This window comes from Sinohyriopsis cumingii, unplaced genomic scaffold, assembly GCF_028554795.1.
Source record: "Sinohyriopsis cumingii isolate HCF-2022 unplaced genomic scaffold, ASM2855479v2 utg002431l, whole genome shotgun sequence".
NCBI classification, from domain to species: Eukaryota; Metazoa; Mollusca; class Bivalvia; order Unionida; family Unionidae; genus Sinohyriopsis; species Sinohyriopsis cumingii.
In genome coordinates, this window is record NW_028316207.1 from 306810 (window position 1) to 327729 (window position 20920).

The 20920-nt window shown below is 34.6% G+C and overlaps 2 protein-coding genes across 3 annotated transcripts in view; one reads left to right on the plus strand and one right to left on the minus strand.

Annotated features, from left to right (window-relative positions):
- The window catches only part of LOC149770743 (uncharacterized), a 33041-nt gene extending 25099 nt beyond the window's left edge, over window positions 1-7942 (plus strand). For both annotated transcript variants that reach the window (XM_089949174.1, XM_089949175.1), the window contains 2 exons: window positions 1116-1232; window positions 2022-7942. In XM_089949174.1, the coding sequence (XP_089805300.1) occupies window positions 1116-1232; window positions 2022-2280 (376 nt within the window). In that variant the 3' untranslated portion in view covers window positions 2281-7942. The remainder of the gene's footprint in view (window positions 1-1115; window positions 1233-2021) is intronic.
- A 5066-nt stretch (window positions 7943-13008) lies between these two features.
- LOC149770744 (rotatin-like) overlaps window positions 13009-20920 on the minus strand; it is a 76127-nt gene continuing 68215 nt past the window's right edge. Inside the window, exons 23-24 of the mRNA XM_089949173.1 lie at window positions 19481-19584; window positions 13009-14885 (exon numbers count right to left, since the gene is read on the minus strand). Of these exons, the coding sequence (XP_089805299.1) occupies window positions 14745-14885; window positions 19481-19584 (245 nt within the window). The 3' untranslated portion in view covers window positions 13009-14744. The remainder of the gene's footprint in view (window positions 14886-19480; window positions 19585-20920) is intronic.

Below are 20920 nucleotides of genomic sequence, written 5' to 3' on the forward strand. Positions count from 1 at the left end.
ATTGAAAAAGTAATGTAATTTAATCAGTTATTCAGTCCAAAAGTTAGTAGTTTTAATTTAATCAATTACATTTGAAAGTAATTTATCCCAGGTTAGATCATTAGCCATAAACCTTTACATTATGAACCCATTAAACATGTTATTTTAAAGTTGCAAAAAGAACAAAAACAAAAGAATGTCCTTGAAAATATTCAGTCTATCTCATAATGCTCACCATTATTATTAGTGGGACGTTATATTATAAAAATTATTCATCACGCTGTTGCAGTGTTATGTAGCAACGTAATTGAGTATTGCAAACTTTAGGTGATAAATTGCATCTTAAACATGCTCGTTTGACTTGAAATTTATGAAATTGGTTAAAAATGAAATATGCCACTCACTGTAGGCAGCTCATGGCATATCATACTATTCAACTTTTAAGAGTTTAACATTATTTTTTCTGAGTTTATCATGGTAATAACTGTCAGTTGCCGATTCACACAGCAAATAATGCCTGAAAAAAACATTAAACTCTTATAATTTAAATTTCAATTATTCATTTTGTTATTTTGTTTGCATCATTAAAAAACATAAATCTTAATTGAGCGTAGTAATACATGTTTGGGGTTTTCTGTTACGTGGCTATTTATAGCACTTGGTATTGTCCTGCTTGATCGTAATAAGGTCATCCTAATACCAGTCCTTCAACCAGTGGAAGCCAAATTTATTCAATTTTTTTTTTTTTTAAATTTTAAGAAAGTTCTTTTCCTTTAATGCTTACTTCCTATTTGCCTTCACTGGCAGTGTTTATCTTATGCTGTACACGTGACTCTATTTATAGAAGTGGGTATTCTTAGAAAAGTAGTTTTTCTTACAATTCATACAGAAATAAATGCAATTCATTTTGATCACGTGGTAACATTCTGACCAATGGAAATGTTACTTTCCTTTACCAATTACTGGCATTGCAATTATAATACATTGAATGTCAAATGGACACTCATTTGTGAACCTCAATATATTACATTATATGTACTAAAGTATACCATCTTGTAGAGTTCACAAGAGAAAATAAGTTATTACTTACACAACATATCTTAATTTCAGCCTCACACAACATATCTTAATTTCAGCCGCAGCAGTTTATCTGTTGTGCTGGAGAGAGATTTTACCTCAACTTTTGAAGTCCTTGTGCGAGGTTGTCCTTCACTGTGTTTACCAAAGAACAGAGATGTGAAAAACCTGTTAAGGTATGTTCACCTCATTGATATACTTGCAGTTTGGTTTATGTAAAATTTTGATACCATTCACTCATGTCCTGAATATGATCATAGGTATAGACAGTAGTCACTCACATTAAGGAAGTCATAAATGTGTCCAGTGTTATATGTGAGGCTTCTTGATTCGGTGACTTTTGTTACATTTAGCAAACGAGAGGAGGTGGAAGGTAAATTGTGTTTCATAACCTTGATTTCTTGTTCTTTCAGCATACTGGAAATAAGTCTTCAGTTCAAAATATCTTTATCTCCAGTTTCTTTTGTAGGATTGTCAGCACAAGTTGAAATACGGCATTTCTGTACTCTCTGCTCATTGATTTTGAAGCATAGGCACAATGTGCGGTTCATTTTTGTGACAAGTTGTTCTTATTGCCAACAATAGTATTGTTTGCATTTTGCTCCATTAATGAAACTTGAAGGATACATTTTTGAGTCTAAGAAGTATTTCTTACAGTCACCTAAAGTAGGTCACATTGACCAACTTTTCATGATCTAGTGTGTATGTTCTTTCTTTTAGTTCCTTTTCTCTAATAAATTTGCATGTACAGTTATTATGAATCATAATATTCTAGTGTCATTAAATTCGTGTAAATACACTCAATTTAGAAGTAACTGTTCTAAATGTTCATATCGCCTTTAGCACCAACAAAAATTGGTTTCGCAGACATAGATTCCTCACCAGATTCATTAAAATTTTGTGCTTCATAAAATTCTGTGATCTACATTGTCAAACCTGATGAATACAAATTGATTCTGTTTCAGTGGGAACCTTTATTTGCTGAAGCTAGTGCTATTGTCTGGTCTTATTTCATTTCCCCATTGGCTGCTGACGTCAGAATTTCAACCTGATGATGAAGAGACTGTATGCTGGCTGGACACCTACAAAAGAAACCCTTGCAAGCTCCAGCAGCTGTCAAGAATCTTGATCAGACAGTGTCTTGGGGACAAAGTCCTCAGCAGTGTGCAATTCCTACCTCTCCCAAATAAGCTGAAAGCTTACATAAAAATGGCTGATTTGTGATATTCAAACATTTAAAACAGTGACAACTAGTCTTATTGATTTAGATTCCTAATGCAGTCATGTTTTCCTGCGTTTCATTCACAATCATAGCCATTTATTCGAGTCAAATTGGAATGCTAATGGGAATGCTTTATGTCAGATTGAGTAGACTTGACTGTTTGCTCAAAAGATGGTCTTTATTTAGGAGTGTTACAAAATCATGTCTTGCCATTATCTCAGACCTGCCAGCTTACTGAAATTATGGATTTATGAACAAGCAATAGCAATAATGTGGTCAAATCTCGATATTGCCTTGTTTGGGTTTGGCTTGGATCTGAGTTTTAGACTCATAGAAGTTTGCCAGGGAACCAGACTAACTTGGAGGTTTTAGTCAACCCATTTTCATGTACACTGCCAGAATAATCATCATTTTGCATTGTCTGGAATTTTTATCTGGAAAACGTAAACACATTAACTCTTTACCTCATAGAGTGTATAGCTTTTTAGCCCTTCGATACACATGTAGCAAAGTTACCCAGTGCAGTGCACTATAAATAGAACACCTGTTGCCTATTTGACTCTATACACATAGGCCTGCCTGTTAACTGTTAAGCAGTGTAGTGTATGTTATGTTTAACAGCAATTTGAACCATTTTTCATTTTTGGTACACATCTATTATGTATGGAAAAATGTAAGAGTAAAGTCCGATCATTGTAGCTGTGTAATTATTTTTCACGGAAGAATTTTTTATGTGCTTTAAAATCTTGAGAGAACTCGTTCACCGTCAAGTCAGTGAAGCAGCATGACCAACCGTAGCTGACATTTCTCATACTCAAAATTTACAAGTTCTTTGTCTATATCTACATCACTAAGTCATCTGAATTTGGTAATTTATAATAACTAATTGCTACCTACATCAATATCAGAGCCTTTACCTAAGTTATTGAAGCTTTCATAGTTGTGATTCTAATCATGTAAACTCCATAAGTACTGAATGAAATCCGTGACCTCCATTTTGGAGAGTGGAGAATACAACCCAGATATTTTAAATAGCAGATTTTGACCAGTGCATAAACAGCGACCATGTGATCTGATGTAATCATCATTCACAGCAATGAATGAGGTATCTAATGGCTGATGTTTACAGCAGGCATCCAAAGGCGCTTGTATGTGAATCGGGTAGAGGCATCCAAAGGTGCTTGTATGCAAATGGAGTAGAGGCATTCAAAGGCACTCACATGAGGTAAAGAGCTAAAGGTGAAGGGGAAAAAAAGACTCTTAAAAAGTCCCAACAATTGACACAGAAGTTTAAAATACAATATTCAGATACTTTGATGAGTTTGAAAAAACGTAGCAAAGGTAACATGTAATTTTTATAAACAAGCATTCAAAATTTATTGACCATGGAGTTTGGAACTTCATTTTCTGATACTGAACTGGTGATCATTTGGGCAGAAATATACTTTATTAATGTTTAAGGTGAATGTTATGTTCCCTTCATTTAATCATACCACACAACTTTTCAGATGCATGTTTATCAAGTTGACATTAGCAATACATGATATTCACTAAACCTTACTGAAAATTAGTCTGATTTACAGAAACATTTTAACTGCCTTTACTGAGGTCTTTTTAAGATTGGCAGGTCTGTTACCTAAATGTTTAAGATGTTTATCAGCTGTTATTTTCTTTTTTATAAAATCAAATTGCCATGATATTTTGACAATTGATGTATCATACTGAATAATTTTAAGTTGCTTGGTATCAGTTTTGGTGTTTGTTTGAAACAAAACGTTGTTGGTACTTTATTTGTGTTTTCTCTTTTTTTTAAAAAAGACAAATGCAAGATATAGCAAGCATGATATCATCTGGTAGCAGTTGTTGTGCCATAAACTCAGTGTTAGCTGTTGTACAGGTCAGTTTTAAAAATTTTTGTGAAAACTCGTAACTTCACAATAAGACAAGACTTTTCCTCCTGACATCATTTTCAGCCATATGATTTCACCCAAATTTGTTAAATATCAATGATAATTTGCATTTGGCTTCATATTGATGAGACTTTAAGTGAGTTGATTTCTAGCATTCCATAGGATCACGTGGAATAGTTATGGCCCCTGATCTCCTGACTGGTTTCTGCAGCATAACTTTACTAACAATGGTTGGATTTCAATGAGATTTGTCATGCAGCTTTATACTGATGAGAATTTGATTGAGTTTAATTTCAAGCGTTCCTCATTAACATATGGAAGAGTTATGACCCCTGATTGCCCAGCATATTGATGAGACCTTGAATGAGCTGGAATCTCAACATAAATATTTTATATAGGAAACGCATTCATATGGGAACAGAGTATTACCAGACATGAACAAAATGAGGTTATGTGCATGAGTAGACATGAAGACAAATAATCAAGCTTTTGACATTTGTAGATCACAAATTTTCGTGGATTCTTGGTTACTAAGTAAGACCAGTAAACTCTGTCCCACGATTGGGTTAGCAATAATTTGACTTTTACGTAGGCAGTGTCACCCATCAACAGACTGATGTCTGATCTTTGGATTAGAACATTGTTGACCTTACTTCATTAGATTCCCAAGGTACTGGCTATTGGAAAAGTCATTGTTCTTTGTTCTTTAAACATTGTTTAGATGTGAATTAAATGTGCTTGGTGTATGATGTGCAATGTCCCATAATTTTGTTTATTTTACAGTGTGCACAGTATGATTGGAGATCATGGACTAATCATTTCATTACACAGAGATGTGTAAGGTTTGTTGGTTTCAGTTTTATCATCTGTCCTGCAATTTCGTTTATCATGAGTTGACACTAATAAGAGTGACAGGGAGGTATTAGTATTTAGTGTCTATAAGATGGCATTGTTGGTGTCGAGGAATGCATCTAGGTTTCTGTCAAATAGACTTCTTCCTGCTACATTAATGCTGTACCCTCATAGTTGGTGTGCATTAATGTAAAGATAATTTTGCATCTCAGGTACTGTGAGTGTAATCATAACCATTGTCAATTATGCTGTAACTATAGGTATGCATAAAAATGGATAGCAGATTTATATTAATTATGATTAGATTGATTTGATAATTATTAAACCTTATTTATGTGATCACCAACTTGTGTATCAAATAGCTGCATGAAATTAAGCCTGGATTTAAATGTTCTCTTTATAGAACAGTTCCCAAGGCATAAGTACCTGTATTTCATGTAAGCAAGAAAAGACTTTTAGTTTTCTAGCCAATAGTTTTTGTTTAGCACTTTCTGACATGTACTCTCTGGTCTATAATTTATAGGGTGATTTTATGAAGGATAACATGTGATAAATAGTATCTTGCTGCCAAAACTCAGTCACATTGTGGGTTATATTTGTAATCTATTTTACACATTGATATTTACTATGTGCATGCTCAGTGCTCTCCTTTTTCTTTACTTTCAGTTACCTGCATTTTATTTTACTTCACATTTATGAGTTGTTTTTTATACCTTGTTTTTACTTGTATCCTCTGAGGATATTTCATACTTAAATTCTGCCTTTTTTTAATCTATATGTAATACGTTTTTATACAAATGTTTGTAGACATATTGTTGTTAGCATTTATATTTCTGTGCACTAAATGTTTATTATAACCCTGAAATTATATTTTGCCTGTAAGGGAGAACATAAACATTTTGTTTCTTTCACTGCCAGTAGAAGAAGAAAAAAAACACTACTTGTTGGGTGTTTTGTTCATTTCTGTCTACTGGCAAGACTATATGGTCATTCACTCATTATTCACCCTTTCATGGTAAGGGCTATTCCATTAAACATGCTAGGGATCAGGGAAGGTACCTTTAACATGGACTAGTCATCCATATATGCAATTTAGAATTTTGTATCATTTTCATATAAAACTCTTTAAGTAATCAAGGGTACCCTGGTATATTTTTTTTTTAAAAACTGCCTTCTCTTTGTACCATGTATGTTTAAATGGAACAGCCCTAAATTGTTATGGAATACTGCATATTATACTATTTTAATATCATTAAATCATTGTCAGTTTAGCATGTGAGAAAAATTAAAGTTTAATAACTGTTGCTTGTATCATTACTGTTTTTTGGCAAACAAATATATTTTAAGTAATTTTTTGCTCACTAAATTAATGTGATTTACAATAGTTTCTGTGTTATATTTAGAGGATAAGAAACTTGTTGCCATTGTAATACACCTGCCAACCTTTATGATTTTACTGAAAGGTTTACTGAAGTGACCCGCAAATTGCAGATTTATTGAACATTAGCAACAAATATTGAAAATATGCTTGCTGTGGTCAAATCCAGATATTGTTTTGTCTGGGTTTTGTTCAGATCTTAGTTTAGACTGAGAGGAGTTAGTCAGGGAACCATACTAACTTTACACAGAATACCTTAGAGGCTTCAATATACCAATGTACCTGTAAACCACCTGCATGATCAAACATTTGCATAGTCTAGAGAAGCTGAAATGCAAATGAAACATGTTGAATATGAAGTGGATCATGAAAAGTTCAAGCAGAAGTTTAAAACACAGCTTTTAAATACTTGGCAGTGCACGGGAAAAAGGAAAAGGGATGGTTACATTTATTGGACAAAATGTGTTGTCAATTTTATTGCTTACAGTAGGGGAGATGATTGTTGCCACCATATGATTTAAAACATAAAGATTACATTAAGTTGAGAGGTCAAGCAAGAAGTCATTTACCTCTCCATGCAGGTTCAGAAACTGAAATGGAGATTATTGGGGCAGAAGTGCTCTTTACGAACTTTTTGGTTGAACATGATATTGCCAGTTTTAAACTTTTCAAATGCAGATTTTCCAAGTAGACAATAGCAGTGCATATTTCATTATTTAATACCACATGTGGTCACACTTATGGAAAAATAATAACTGCATTACTGAAAAGGTCTTTTAAGGATTGGCAATTCTTTTGTAATCAAACTAATGGAATTTTGTTTTTTCATCTTCACATTTTTTAAGAGAATAAAAAAAGTCATTCAAAGAATAGTTTTTTAAAACTAGTTATTTTATAGTGTTGACACCCAATATTGTCAAAAGTATGGTAAGCATGGCAATATAAAAACTCACTTTGCTGTGAAATTGGGTCAGATGAGTGAATATGGAATAGTGGTGGCAATAGCAGATGCCAGCTTCAGAATAATTATGCATCAACAGACAGTGAACACCTATTATTGTTGTTTTAGAGTTATGTGGAATTCTTTTTATTCTTTTTGTGTGGATGGGCAGTTAATTTTACTGAGTGATATTTAGTTTCATTGAAGTTGACATATCTTTCTCCTTACTCCACTTGTTATCCAAGAAATGAAAAGATTTCATTCAAGTGCAGTTTTTAAACTATAGTTTATACTGTCTTTACTTATGACAGCCCTAATATGGTCAGAGCAGGCTAATATAAAAACTCATTTTGCAGAGAAATTGTGTCAAAAGTGAGTAAAAAGGTGGTTAAATTCATTATTTGAAATATTAGTGGCAATAGCAGATGCCAATTCCAGAAAATGCACCAAAAGACAGTGAGCACTTATGGTTGTTTTAGATTTTGGTTCTTCTTGTTAATGTGCTTGGGTAGTTAAATTTATGACATGATGTGTATTTCCATTGAAGTTCTTTGTTAGCACTATGCAATAAATTTTAAATTTGTTGTTTATTGTTGCCATTTCTTATTTTAAGCCCTTCTTTATCTGCAGAGAGTGCTGACATGCGTCATTTGAGGAGCTCTTTATCTTCAAAATGAAGATTCCATTATTTGCATAATAAACTTCATTAAGGAAAATTTGCTCCAAGAATCGTAAAAATTTATTTTGCTTTTGAGCTTGAACTGACATTTTGTGCCTTAAATGTTTGAAGAATGCAGAGCTTGGGCCTTGTAGTAGATGCAAACAGATTTGTAAGACCCGTTGGTCATGTTGGGGGGTCATTTAGGTGAAAGAGCTGGCCTTGTCCATTTAACTGTGCTTCAGCATGCCAAGAATGCAAAATTTGCCTTAATTATAACATGTCAGCATTTACTCCTCTCTTTCTCCAAGTGACCCATTAATATTCTGTCTTTACTAGTGAATGTCTTGTGGTTTTTATGTTCTTAGTGCAAGTTACGGCATCTTTATTTGGTCCATCAGTCCACTCATCTGTAAGTATGTCCTGAAATTGGCACAACTGAGCAAAAGCCACTCAAGGTAGAGCCAAATTCTGCAGGAAAGTTTCTATGCATATGTACATGACCCGAACAGATTTTCAAAGCATTACGCAAGTTTTTATCTTCTTGCCAGATAATACATTATGATGCTGTCTATCCATATATCTGTGTGTTCCATGTTCAGTTTCTGGATAATGACTGGAGTTATTTACCATCAACCATTACCAAACTTTGTACCTTACACTTGGGGCAAACAAAAAACCAAGTGATTTCAGCTCAAGTGGTCAGTGTCACAGGTTTGTACACCAAATATTTGACTAATGTTTATGAATGGCTTGCATTTAAGATTCAGAAGGTATCTGTTGGTTTTTTAGTCAAAGGTCATGGTCACAGGTGGGAAAATAGTTTGCTATTGCTACTCTTAAACTACTTGGAGGATTGCCATGAAGCTTGCACACAAATTCATACCAAGGTCTAGTTATTCCTAAACGAAAATGATGTTGTTCAGACATCCAATGTGGTCACCATTGCTACCATCTTGAAAAACTTATCACTGCTTTTAAATTAATGGTCATATCGACATCGGGTATTCACTAAAAGACTTCCATTGATGTCTAGTTAGTCCTGAAAGAACATGCTGCCAAACAGCATCCAATATGACCTCACAGCAGCAATTTTAAAAATGTTATAGCTTCTCCTGTGTAAAATGTCCTATTAGCATGGATGTTTTGACATCAAGATTTCTTATGACAGCTAGTTGGTCCTAAATAAAAATGGTGCCAACATGGCAACCATCTTGAAAATCTTGTTACTGCAACTCCTTTTTAAGGGAAAGTCATATATATATATATATATATATATATATATATATATATATATATATATATATATATATATATATATATATATGGCTTCCACTATGAACATATTGAAAATCTTGTCACTATTTTTTTAAATGGAAAGTCCCATAAACATAAAGTTTTCACAGTCTTCAAATGCTGCCTGGTTTGTCCTAAATGAAATAGTGTTGATCTCACATCCAGTATGGATGCCACAGTGACTATTTTGGAAAGCTTACAGATAACTTGAAGAAGTTAAAAAGAAGAAATGGTCTTCTCTTCAATTTCTTGAAATTCTTTTCAGACAGGTGAGTGTCTATACTTTCAAGGGACTCTTTATCAGGAAAACAGATTCCACTTCAAACACACAGTATATCATCTTTATTTGTATCGGTCAAGGTATGGAAGGACATCAGCAGTTTGCTCTATCGCTGCTAAGTGCCTCTGCTTGGCTGGCAATTTGCTGTCCAATTTTGGATAATATCCCTATGCAGACCAGCTGGGTGGATATAAATTTATGTCAAGAGTCAAACAAATTACATGTAGTTCCAAACATTTGGTCCCTTGATGATTTTAATTGTAATGATTTGCTGAAATTGGTCAAAAATGTGTCGTGATGGTAATCTGAATAAGTAAAAGTCTTTGCGAACATTTGCTAGCATGCTTTTGCAAAACCCAGAATTGTCTGTGCTCATTGCAGCAAGTTTGTCAAACCTTCAGTTTTGGATGTATGTAGTGTGCATGTTGTCAAGCTCTTTAATTTCAGAAGTTAATCCTGCATGTAGTCCACTATCCCATAATGCCTAAAATGGAACCTATCAGCTTTAAAAACAACAGGGGAACTTTTTAAGTTGGGGACATCAGTGCAGGGAAGGAAGAGAGAATTTTGCAATACATGTAATAGCAGGCAAGTATTAGATAATTAAAATGCAGTTTGGGGAGGGAGATTCAGCTATTTTTAATTATGTAATACTTGCTTTTATTGCATTGCTATTTCTTTTCCTGTTACTATTCCCTAGTCCAAAGTCATTTGTTCCCTCCTCCAGCTACTAAGAAGTTTTGGAAATAAAAATGATCCCACTCTGATATCTCAGTCCACTTCTGACATCAGAATATGATCCATTTTGGACGATGACTGTAGGAGCAGGAAGTTAAGTGGGAATTTGGCAGGAAGTATTACACAATTAAAATTTGTTTTACTCTCCCAAAAACTACATTTTAGTAGCAATAATACATTACCTGCTGTTAATGTGTTGCTGAATTTGGCCGAGAGCCTAAGATATACTATCAAATGAACTTACCTTACTGTCGGCAGAATGTTTGATTGCAGACTGGGAGGATGGCTTGACAAGTTTTTGGACTGACAGTTGGACCCAAAGCACGAATACCCTTACTTTGTTGTAACAAGTAAAATGATAGATGACAGGTAAATGATGACAAAATGAAGCAAGATCACAAGAATGACTGAAAAATGCCTAAGATATAATAATAGGCCATATGTTGTGGGCTTTGATTTTCATGAAAAAGAGATCTCTGTCAGTTGGATTGATAAGCCCTTTTAATAATCTGAACAACCCAACTCAAAATATCAGAAGTAACTTTTATTGGGAGAAAAAGATGGTTATGACCCTTTTTCTTAAAATACTCTTCTGATTTAGATAGATAAAGTGGGCAAAGGTGTTGACCTTGTTTATCTCAGCACAGATATGACTGATGCTAGTGATTTCAATAGAAACAGGAGCGACAAAGGTAACAGATTCTTGGCTACAAACCCAAGCTGGCAATGATGAGACCAATACCCATGACAAAGCACGAATTTCACACCTCTTCCTTGTCAATTCTAGAAAGGAGGAAGACCGTTTTTAAGGGTAAAGTTCTCAAAGGAATATTCACTCAAAGATTCATAAGGAAGTGTAGATAATGACCAAAGACCACAAGAGGTTCCGCTTCAGCATTATTCAGCAAGAGAATGATCTCTGGAACTCAAATATACCTGATCAGTTCTGAAAGATGTGGATCCCACCCTATATTCCAGCCAATAGAGAACTTTAGAGTATTATAGAGGGTTGCTCTGTAACCCTTAATGTTGAAAACTTGAAAATGTTTCATCAAAAATGAAAGGCTGGGAATTTGCATCTGCAGTTAAAGGGGAGTAGATAGGATCAATGCATTTCCTACTGCACCAGTTAAAGAAAATTCTCCGTCTGGCATCATCAACCTTGGAAGACAATTCCCATCTAGCCTGAGTAGTGCATATTGCAAGCTTGCTCAAAAACTGGCCCAGGCAGATATGGGGTAGATCATTTGATATGAGCCAGGCATAAAGGTGGAAAATTTTAAAAGTCCAGTGCACAAGGAACCCTCTTTCTTGCAACAGCAGATCCCTATTCAGCTGTAATTCCCTGGGATATTTGACCAACAGGTCAAGATCACTCAACCATGAATCCAGGGGCCATTGAGGAGCTGTCCATATGAACCCTGACTTGGAAGTCTGGACTCTGTGAGGAACCTGAGAGTTTAATCTGAAAGGTTGGATAGATTAAGTGTCAGCCTCCCATGCCATCTGGTATCAAACTGGAGATACTTCAAGACCAAGCATGTTATTCAGTCTTGTTGCAAACAAGTATACCAGTAGCCTTCCCCACAGAAGAAGTGTCTCTGCCAACAACTGGTGTAGAGACCAGTCCATGAGGAATGCCTGCTCAGTTGGACAAGTTGTTCACCAGAATATTCTTCTTGTCTGAAATGTGAGAGCTATCTCCAGAGCTTTCCAATTACAGAGGTTTCTGATTTTTAAGCAGCAAGAATGGGTATGAATACCCCTGTGACATCTGAGGTATGCTATAATTGATATGCTGTCTGTAGCAACCAAAACATGCCAGTCTCTAGTATGGTTGATGCACCCTTGAAGAAAAACAGCTCACCTTTCTAGATTGTTGGTGTGAAAGGGAGATTCTTCCTGAGACCAAAGGTCCTGCAGGACTACTCCCCTGAGCTTTATGTGACCCTTCCAGCCTGAATCTGAGTCATCAGCATAAAGGTAGGAGTGAAGTTTCAAGGTCTGGATCATAACTCGAGTAAGAAACCTGTCATGATTTTTCCTCGGACTCAAATGATATTGAAACTTGGATCCTAAGAGTATCTGAGCAGAAAGGGTCCTTCTGAAGTCTCCGATTTGAGCAATGCATGAACTGGATGGGCTTCTTACGAGAAGCTACTGGCAGGCTTTCCCACGTACCCACGCTAGCCAAGCCTTGGACTCGAACCCACGCAGGCAGAGGTGAGATGGCAGTGATCCGGAACAGTGAGCGCTTTAGACCACTCGGCCACTCGGGGCCCCTCATTCACTAAGAGACCCAATGTAGACAATCGTAATGATTATGATGATAGGTTCATGATGGACACGGCATTGGGCAGATTTGAGGTTTCTGAAATCCAAGATATAAGAACAATAAAAGAAGGAAAAAACTGAATTTTTCATGGATTTTGAACTTTTTCTTTTGCCAAATGAGCCTTTGTCATGATTACAGTAAAATCACTTGGTCATTGTTTTACTTTTTTTTTAAAATCATGTCCCTAAAGAACAAATCTGCAGCTGAAATTTTCTCCACTAACATGTTTTGCATTTCTCAGAAAACTCTAAATTTACTGTCTGTAAATCATTTTTGTAAATTTTTAAAATTAGATTAAGAGGAATTTATAGAATGAAAAATAAAGCAAGGCACAAGCAAAACATGAGGTCTATTCATGTTTTAATTTTACCAATATTCGTGGAAAGAAACGTGAAACAGTCAGACTATCATGATCAGAAATATTCATCAAAGCTCCTTTAACATGATTTCAGTACTAAATCACAGGTAAACAATATATATTTTGTAACACACACACACACCATATATATATATATATATATATATATATATATATATATATATATATATATATATATATATATATATATAGATTGATAGATAGATACACACACGCACACATACATCCCTCACTATAAGGAACTTCAGCATATGTCCGTATCATTTATGGCAGGCTTAATGTCATGGAATCCATGTAATTGTTTAATAATAATATATAAAATAATATGTATGAAATACCTTATTATAATGTTACAACTCGATCATCTAAGTGAAAAGCAACAAGTTACCGTATTGTATAATTTCAATAAATAATTTATTTCCCTAGAATAGACAAGTTTAAATTTTAAAAGAATTTACTGTATTGCGAAGTAAATCCAAATAGTCCTAAAAGTTTTATCACAAGTCCAAATTTATCAAATTCCAACAAAATTTCAGTGATATTACAAATAAGTTCCAATACTGAATGTGTTGATGTGCCTGTAGTCTCGAATATGCTAATGTGCCAGTGTCCTGTAGTGTGTTGATGTGGTAACAGTCTTTCTGTTTATCATAATAATATAATCCAAATATGTTCTTGTCTGAAATTACTATAATTCTAAATTAATATTTCAATCCAAGAATATTAAAGATGAATACTTTGTATTTCTAGTGAATAATAATTTCAATAAATACTTCCACCCAAAAGAAATACTGAACATAACAATAACACTGATTCTGCTTCAGATGTTAAATTCAAGAATTAGTAATTTCTCAAGTAAACAAGATTATTAAAAAAAAAAACAGAGAGAAAAAGTAGAACCAGGATGAGGGTCACAAGTTCATTTTCCACCCAAAAGAAATACTGAACATAACAATAACACTGATTCTGCTTCAGATGTTAAATTCAAGAATTAGTAATTTCTCAAGTAAACAAGATTATAAAAAAAAAACAAAGAGAGAAAAAGTAGAACCAGGATGAGGGTCACAAGTTCATTTTTCGAAAATTCAAAGTTGTCAACAAGATAAAATCTGTTACCAAACTTAAATACACAGAATATGGTAAACATCAGGTAGACCAGGTTTTTATTGTGGAATTCCAGTATCCTAGATCCATACCCAGATAAACATATTTACCTTTAAATATAATGATCTGAATCTTTAATCCACTGTCATAAAGAAATATGAACCATGTATTATGTTGTTTACAACATAAATGAACTTGATTTTGTACTAAGGTTCAGTACTTATTACAGTTATACATATAATCATGGGAGAAAAAGCTAACAAACAATACAAATAAATAAATATACATAATAAGGTCACCTCATCTGTAAGGCAGTTCACTAGTATGGCTCCCATGAATATCATTGTAGTGACTGTGTACAGTACAGATATATATCTGGTCTCATCTCAGAAATATACATATTGGAATCAAGAATACAACTGCTGAGGTAGAAGAAACACAGAGAAAAGAAATGGAGATAACTTGATAGCTTTTACTAAAGCTTGGGCTTTGCTTTCATTAGACTAGGAATAATGTTGCCAAGTCATTACTGACACATACTTTAAATGTGTGGAGAGAAATGATAACACTGATTAATATTGGCTAGGTATATTCATTCATTCTGACACTGTTGCTATCACAGACTGAAGATCTGAGGAACATTTCTCCATCAGAGTGCTTTCCCCTTGGTTGGTGATGTTGTTCAATGTTTCTTGGAGCTTTGGGATGACATTGGCACTCTTCAGTATAACTTTTGCCTGAAAATACATTATTCATTTTGAATGTTAACTGGACTTTGTGAAAAAGCCATTTCATGGTTTTTGATTACTTTAACAACAGCTATGGCATAATATTGCTACAGATTACTGGCCTGGAATAGCTGCTTACTGTCAAGCTAATCCAGATCTATACATACCAGTACCTTGTCTAGAGGATGGGCATTGGAATCTGATGCTGCCATTGCTAATCAGTCTTTAACACAGAATGATAACCAAAATCCTCATCCAGTGATTTGTATTCAGTGACAGAATCGAAATTAGGCACCACCTCCAATGATGAGGCTATGCTGTCTAAAGTACAGTTGCCCATGAAATTATGTCTGAGGAAAAATGAGTTTCAAAAGTAGATTGCAGGAACTGAATCAAATGTATTCATATCAAAAGAACATTTAATAGCACTGTCATGGTCTCAGAATGCATCCTATTTCTGTATTCGTCTTCATTTGAGAGGAGCCTCTCTCACACATGGCACTACTGACTAACAGAGATAAGATTAGACTGAACAGACTTTGAGGCATTCAAAATACTGCCACATGGTGACATTGGGAATCAGAAGTAGCATTTGTCATCAGGTATCATATAGATGTAGAGTACCGGCAAGTATCTATTCTATGCAGCCTATATGTCTGTTTTTCCCATCTCATTTCATGCAGCAGATTGCACTTCTATACTAATTATTCATAAGTAGTCATCAGAAACAATTTGCTGTTTATTTTTCACCTGCCTTCTATTATTTCTTTTAGTTATTGTAAAATATACAATCTGTTCATTAAATTTACTAGATATGCATACAAAACCAACTAGTGAGGCAGACTTTCTACTCTTCTTTGCATTAGTCTGCTGTGAAATTAGCTGGCACTGGACTGGCATGCTGGTGGCAATTTTGCATGCTGATCGGAAATTACAAGCAAAGAAGAATCCCTCAAAGGGACTGTCACACCACTGGCTAAAAAGATTTTCCTGCATTCAAGATAAAAACCATTTCTTCCTTTAACTATCAAGTGCTGAAAGTACCTATGATATTCTTCAGCAATAACAAGATTTTCAAATTAGCTGCTGATGCGGCCATATTTGATGCAAGACTTGCACTGTTTTAATGACCTTGCAGACATAATCAGAAGTCTTTTTGTTTGGTTTGGTGTTTTATGGCACAGTAACACTAGTAGGTTATTTAGTGCTGAGGCAATTTAAGTAAAGTGTCTTGCCCAATGATACATCAACCCATGTGGTGACTGATGAAACCCCATGTCGATATGGCCAGCCATTTGCAGGCATGTGATTCTACCAGAGGTAGGTCAAAAATACCATTTTAAAAGCCATCTACCTCCTATACCATTTTTAAGGCAAAATCAGTTGCTTTTGAAAGTTAAAAGAATTGGTTTAAAAAACTGAAGAAAAAAACCCAGTATTTTTCCTTGTTCTATCAACAGTTTTGAGAAACCTGTCAAGGGACCAAAAATGTTCCAATATTACAAAAACAGGTGCAGTGATGCATGGTAGAGCAATGACATTAGGATTGCTCAAGGACAGATATCATGTGCACTCAGCAAGCTGATAATTGATTAACTTACTGTTATAATTCAGAGAGTTTAAGGCCAAATGCATGATTTTTTCTTAGGTTATCAAAGTAATACGGGGTTCAAATGGGGTCTATGATGTATTCTGAGCCTTTGATGAAACCTGGCCAACTTTTAGCAGAGGGGAGATAAAATGGACCGACCAACTTTAAGAAATGACTTTGGCAGACACACAAAATTATTTTTGTTGTTGTCTTGTTTAATTGTTATAGTATTGTTAAAGATTTTTAAGAGGAGTATTTAAGGAGAGCTCTTTTATTATCTGTTCAATTAATGGCAAATTCCAAAACATGTGCTTTCTCCCAATGCTAAAAAAATATTGCAAGAAGTTCAACAATGCTTGGACACATGTATCAGAGTGTATGCCAGTGAGTAGCAAAGGTCCTGACTTTGCATTGTGTGTTTCAAAAGTACTCATGTCCTGTATTTCATAAATTAGTGACATTTTCATGTACATAAATTAAGTTCAAGTCCAAGATAAAATATATCAGTTTAAAATATATTACAAGATAATTTTAAAATTGTGATAAATTATTCATAAAAACATAAATATATAATGTATTTTTACATAGTTTATTTCAGTCTAAAATCAATGTTTTATTTTCATTTACGGTGGTGAAACTTGCGAACAGATTTTTTTATTTGATTATTTGATCCATGAAGAGAAAGAAATCCTTGACGCTGAGACTAAGGAGTAATCTTAAGCCAAAGTCTGGAAATTCCTTCTTGGGGTGAACATAGCTTGGAGGAGTAGTGGAGAGCAGCTGGCAACCTTACAAACCCAGCAACAGGAAAACTAAAGTTAGAACTTCGTTGCAGGATCTACATGCCTGTTCTTGCCACATTCTAATGCTGATACAAAGAAGACTTTATGCATTCTATACAAAACAGAAAGTACTTCAAGGGGGAAATCTGGACTAGAGGATAAATGAGAGCCGGTGAAGTGTGACACTTAATAATCACAGTAAATGTCATCACTGGTCATCATCATAAAAAGTCCTTTCAGTAAAAACACCATGTTGATACAGTACAACAATATACTCAGGAGGAGTAGTGATAGCAGGGTTGTCAAGCTGGACACTATAGCGGCCATAATCTGGATGTTCAAGCAGTAACATTTTCATTCTGAACAAACAAACTAGACATAATAAGGAGTCTTCTGATGGAAACCCCATTTCAATATGACTTTCCATTCATGAACAATGATAACAGACTTTTCAAGATGGCTGCTGTGGGACCACTCAGTCTCATAACAAATCTATTTTTGAAAACCCCATGTTGGTATAAGTTTCTTCCTTACGCCAAATTCAAGACAACAAGTTTGGTAACTGTAGATGATGGAGAACTCAATTTATAGTGCAGAAACTGTTTTTGTTCTTTCAGTCTGTGACCTTGACCATCGACTTTATTTTACCCCAAGGTAGGCACTGTAAAATTGAAGTTATTGTTCAGAAATGTTAATGGGCAGTCAGACAGATCGACAGGGTCATATCACATCACATTCCTCCAAAAGGCAGGTGAATAGAAATGAAAAATGTTATTTAATTCTTATTGCCTATTTCATGTTGGTAAAAATCATGACATTTTAAATTCCTAATTTGCTGCATGTAGTCTATTGATTAAACTTCCCTGACATGCAAAATTCATGTTGCAGAGTATTAATTGGGATTCCTGATTTTTCCTGTGTAATTGTCCCTAATGCAGAGACTTTTACAATGGCATTAGTAACATACTCACTTTGCATGTATGATCCTGGGTTTGACCCCAGTTCTGACATAGCTTGGGAATATGGTCATCAATCAAAGGTCAGTGGTTTTCACCTACTTCTCCGGATCCACATTAAAGATCAAAGTCAACTAAGGCATCAAAAATGTCCTGTATAAATTGTCAGAACTCTCATGCAATCAAGTGGACCCCCACCTACCCTTAACTAATGTAGGTTTATAAAACATCCTAGTAGTTCACTCACTCCAACATACACAAAAGCAAACACACACATATCAAGTTCGTATTAACAGTGATGGGTTAGAGCATAAAAAATATGGGAAAACCAATTTATTTATGTACGAGTGGAATTAATCTAACACAGCAATCAAATGAATAGGATGCATTCCATTTTCTTGCAAAAGACTACTTAAGTTCGTCTCAAAATGAAGATTATGATAAGATAAAGTAAGAAGTTATTGAAAATTACATATTTACACCCCTGCTGGATAAAGAAATATTTTCATTTTCAAATAACCATGACAATGCCTAATGGACAAAAGATCAATGAAAAATTTAGTCTAATATGATAACTAAGCTTGTGGCTAAAAGTGTTAACTTTTCATGAACCAATAATCAATGGCATAAGATGCTCCAACTTTCTGTTCCTGTCCATGTTAATCCTGTCCATATTAACAAATTTCTACGTTCTACGGACCAACGGATGCCCAATTTGCCAAAGTAAGATGCCGGCTCGGACACGTCAGACCCTTGAAATGAACAACACTTGCAGCAGCTGTGGTGTGTGTCATAGAAAAGTGTTTCACTAAAAAGTTAACACAATTATGGTTCTGAGTATATGTCTTCCAGTGTTGGGAAGTTTGAAAATAACTAATAAAAACAGTAACCAATATTTTAAACTGACCCTGACTTTCACTTGGTGCAAAGGGAGGATTGTGGTGCAGCTGTATGTCTGTTTCCTTCCACACTCGTGTTGCTCCATAAGTTTATTTGTATGTTTACTTTTATAGTTCATCAATCAATAACATAATCAACAAAATAGATCTTATTCTGTCTATGCATTATGTGACTGCAGATCATAAACTATTTTGTTTACAGATAGACTTGACTTATAAGTAAGTATATGCTACTCTGAAGTAATGAATGATTTCATAATATTGATGCTTTATGTGATAATGTAAAACTGAGATAAGAAGCAGAGGCAAATTTGACACCAGTACATCGTATAAAGAGTTGATGTTATAGGTCATGTATTGCTATTTTGATAAACACCTTCTGGTTATTGAAGACAAGAGCCCAAAGAGCTGATGCAGCCACTGCTTTCACTTTCTCCACTTCGCTTCCCATACATTGCAAAAGCTGTGGAATCAATTTCTCTGAAATAGACAAACATGACTGTCAATTAAAAACCTACAGCAATGGTGAGCAATTTAATCACATAAATGATGCAGATGAATCTATAGTCAACAAAAGAGCATACAACTCTTCTGAAAATAGTGTGAACTTAATATGTACAAACTACAAAGTGCAAGAGAAGCTAAGCTCCCAAAATTCTGTCATGCATTTATAAGTATAAAAGGGCAATAACTCTTACAAATATTATGGAAGCATAAAGATTTGTACCAAGTTTTGTGGTGATCGACAAAAACTGCAAGAGGAGTTTCATTCATAAAATTCTGTTGTACACTGCATTAATCTGTATGGACAATAATACAATTGGCAGGAACCAAGGATTATATATATATGTATTAGGCCAAACCAAAAAATGCACATTTCCAGTCAGCCAACTGTCCCTTTTTGTCATTGCAGAACCTAGCACTTTTCTCTCCATGGTATTCTTGTGCAACATTTTTAAATCTGCAGCCATGATTCCTTTAGAATTTCTAAATAAGGGACAAATATTTGTGTTCATTTAAATTATGTTAATTTCATCTTAAAACTGGCAGCATAAGCCCTCCATATTTTCCATCCACCCCTTTCTTTTCATACCCACTAAATCTTGGGATATCAAATTGGGAGTTTCAAGACCCTGAATGTACAAAGCCATGTCTGTATTTTCCTTTTCTTCTAAACTCTATTGCCATTTTTCAACAATTTAAAGTCTAGCAGACTTGTTTCTTGTTAACAACATTCTGTTTGTCTTATTTGAGAAACTAAATTGTATATACTAAAACATCAGATTGGTGATGAAGTACATTACTCTTATCTGTGTCCAAAAATAAAACAAAGAAATTTCTTTTTCAATAAAATAACTGAAGTACTTACCATAATACATCATGATATTACATTTTTATTTCAGCACTTTTCTCATTTTGTGGGACAGGGTTATACAGATGCTGAATATAATTCAAAGACAGCAAAGTTCATACAGTAATAACTGCCTGTTCCTGGTCTACTTTTGACCCGAGTTTTTCATTTTAATTTTGCAGTTTATATTTGAGTCAGACAAACTTCAATGATGTTTAAATCTGGGTTCTGGGACAGCCTACAATTAAATTGAATTTTACATTGGCACTACTGAACAATGCAGACTCCATGAACAGATGCATTGTCTTCCTAGAGTATCTATCATATTTAAAGGAAATGGTATGTACTTACAGGCCAGATCCAGTTGCTAGACACTTACTTCTACATGCTTCTGGACATTAATGTTACCATATATTATCCGGAACAGCTTCAATGCCACTGAATGCTAAACATCCCCAAATCACC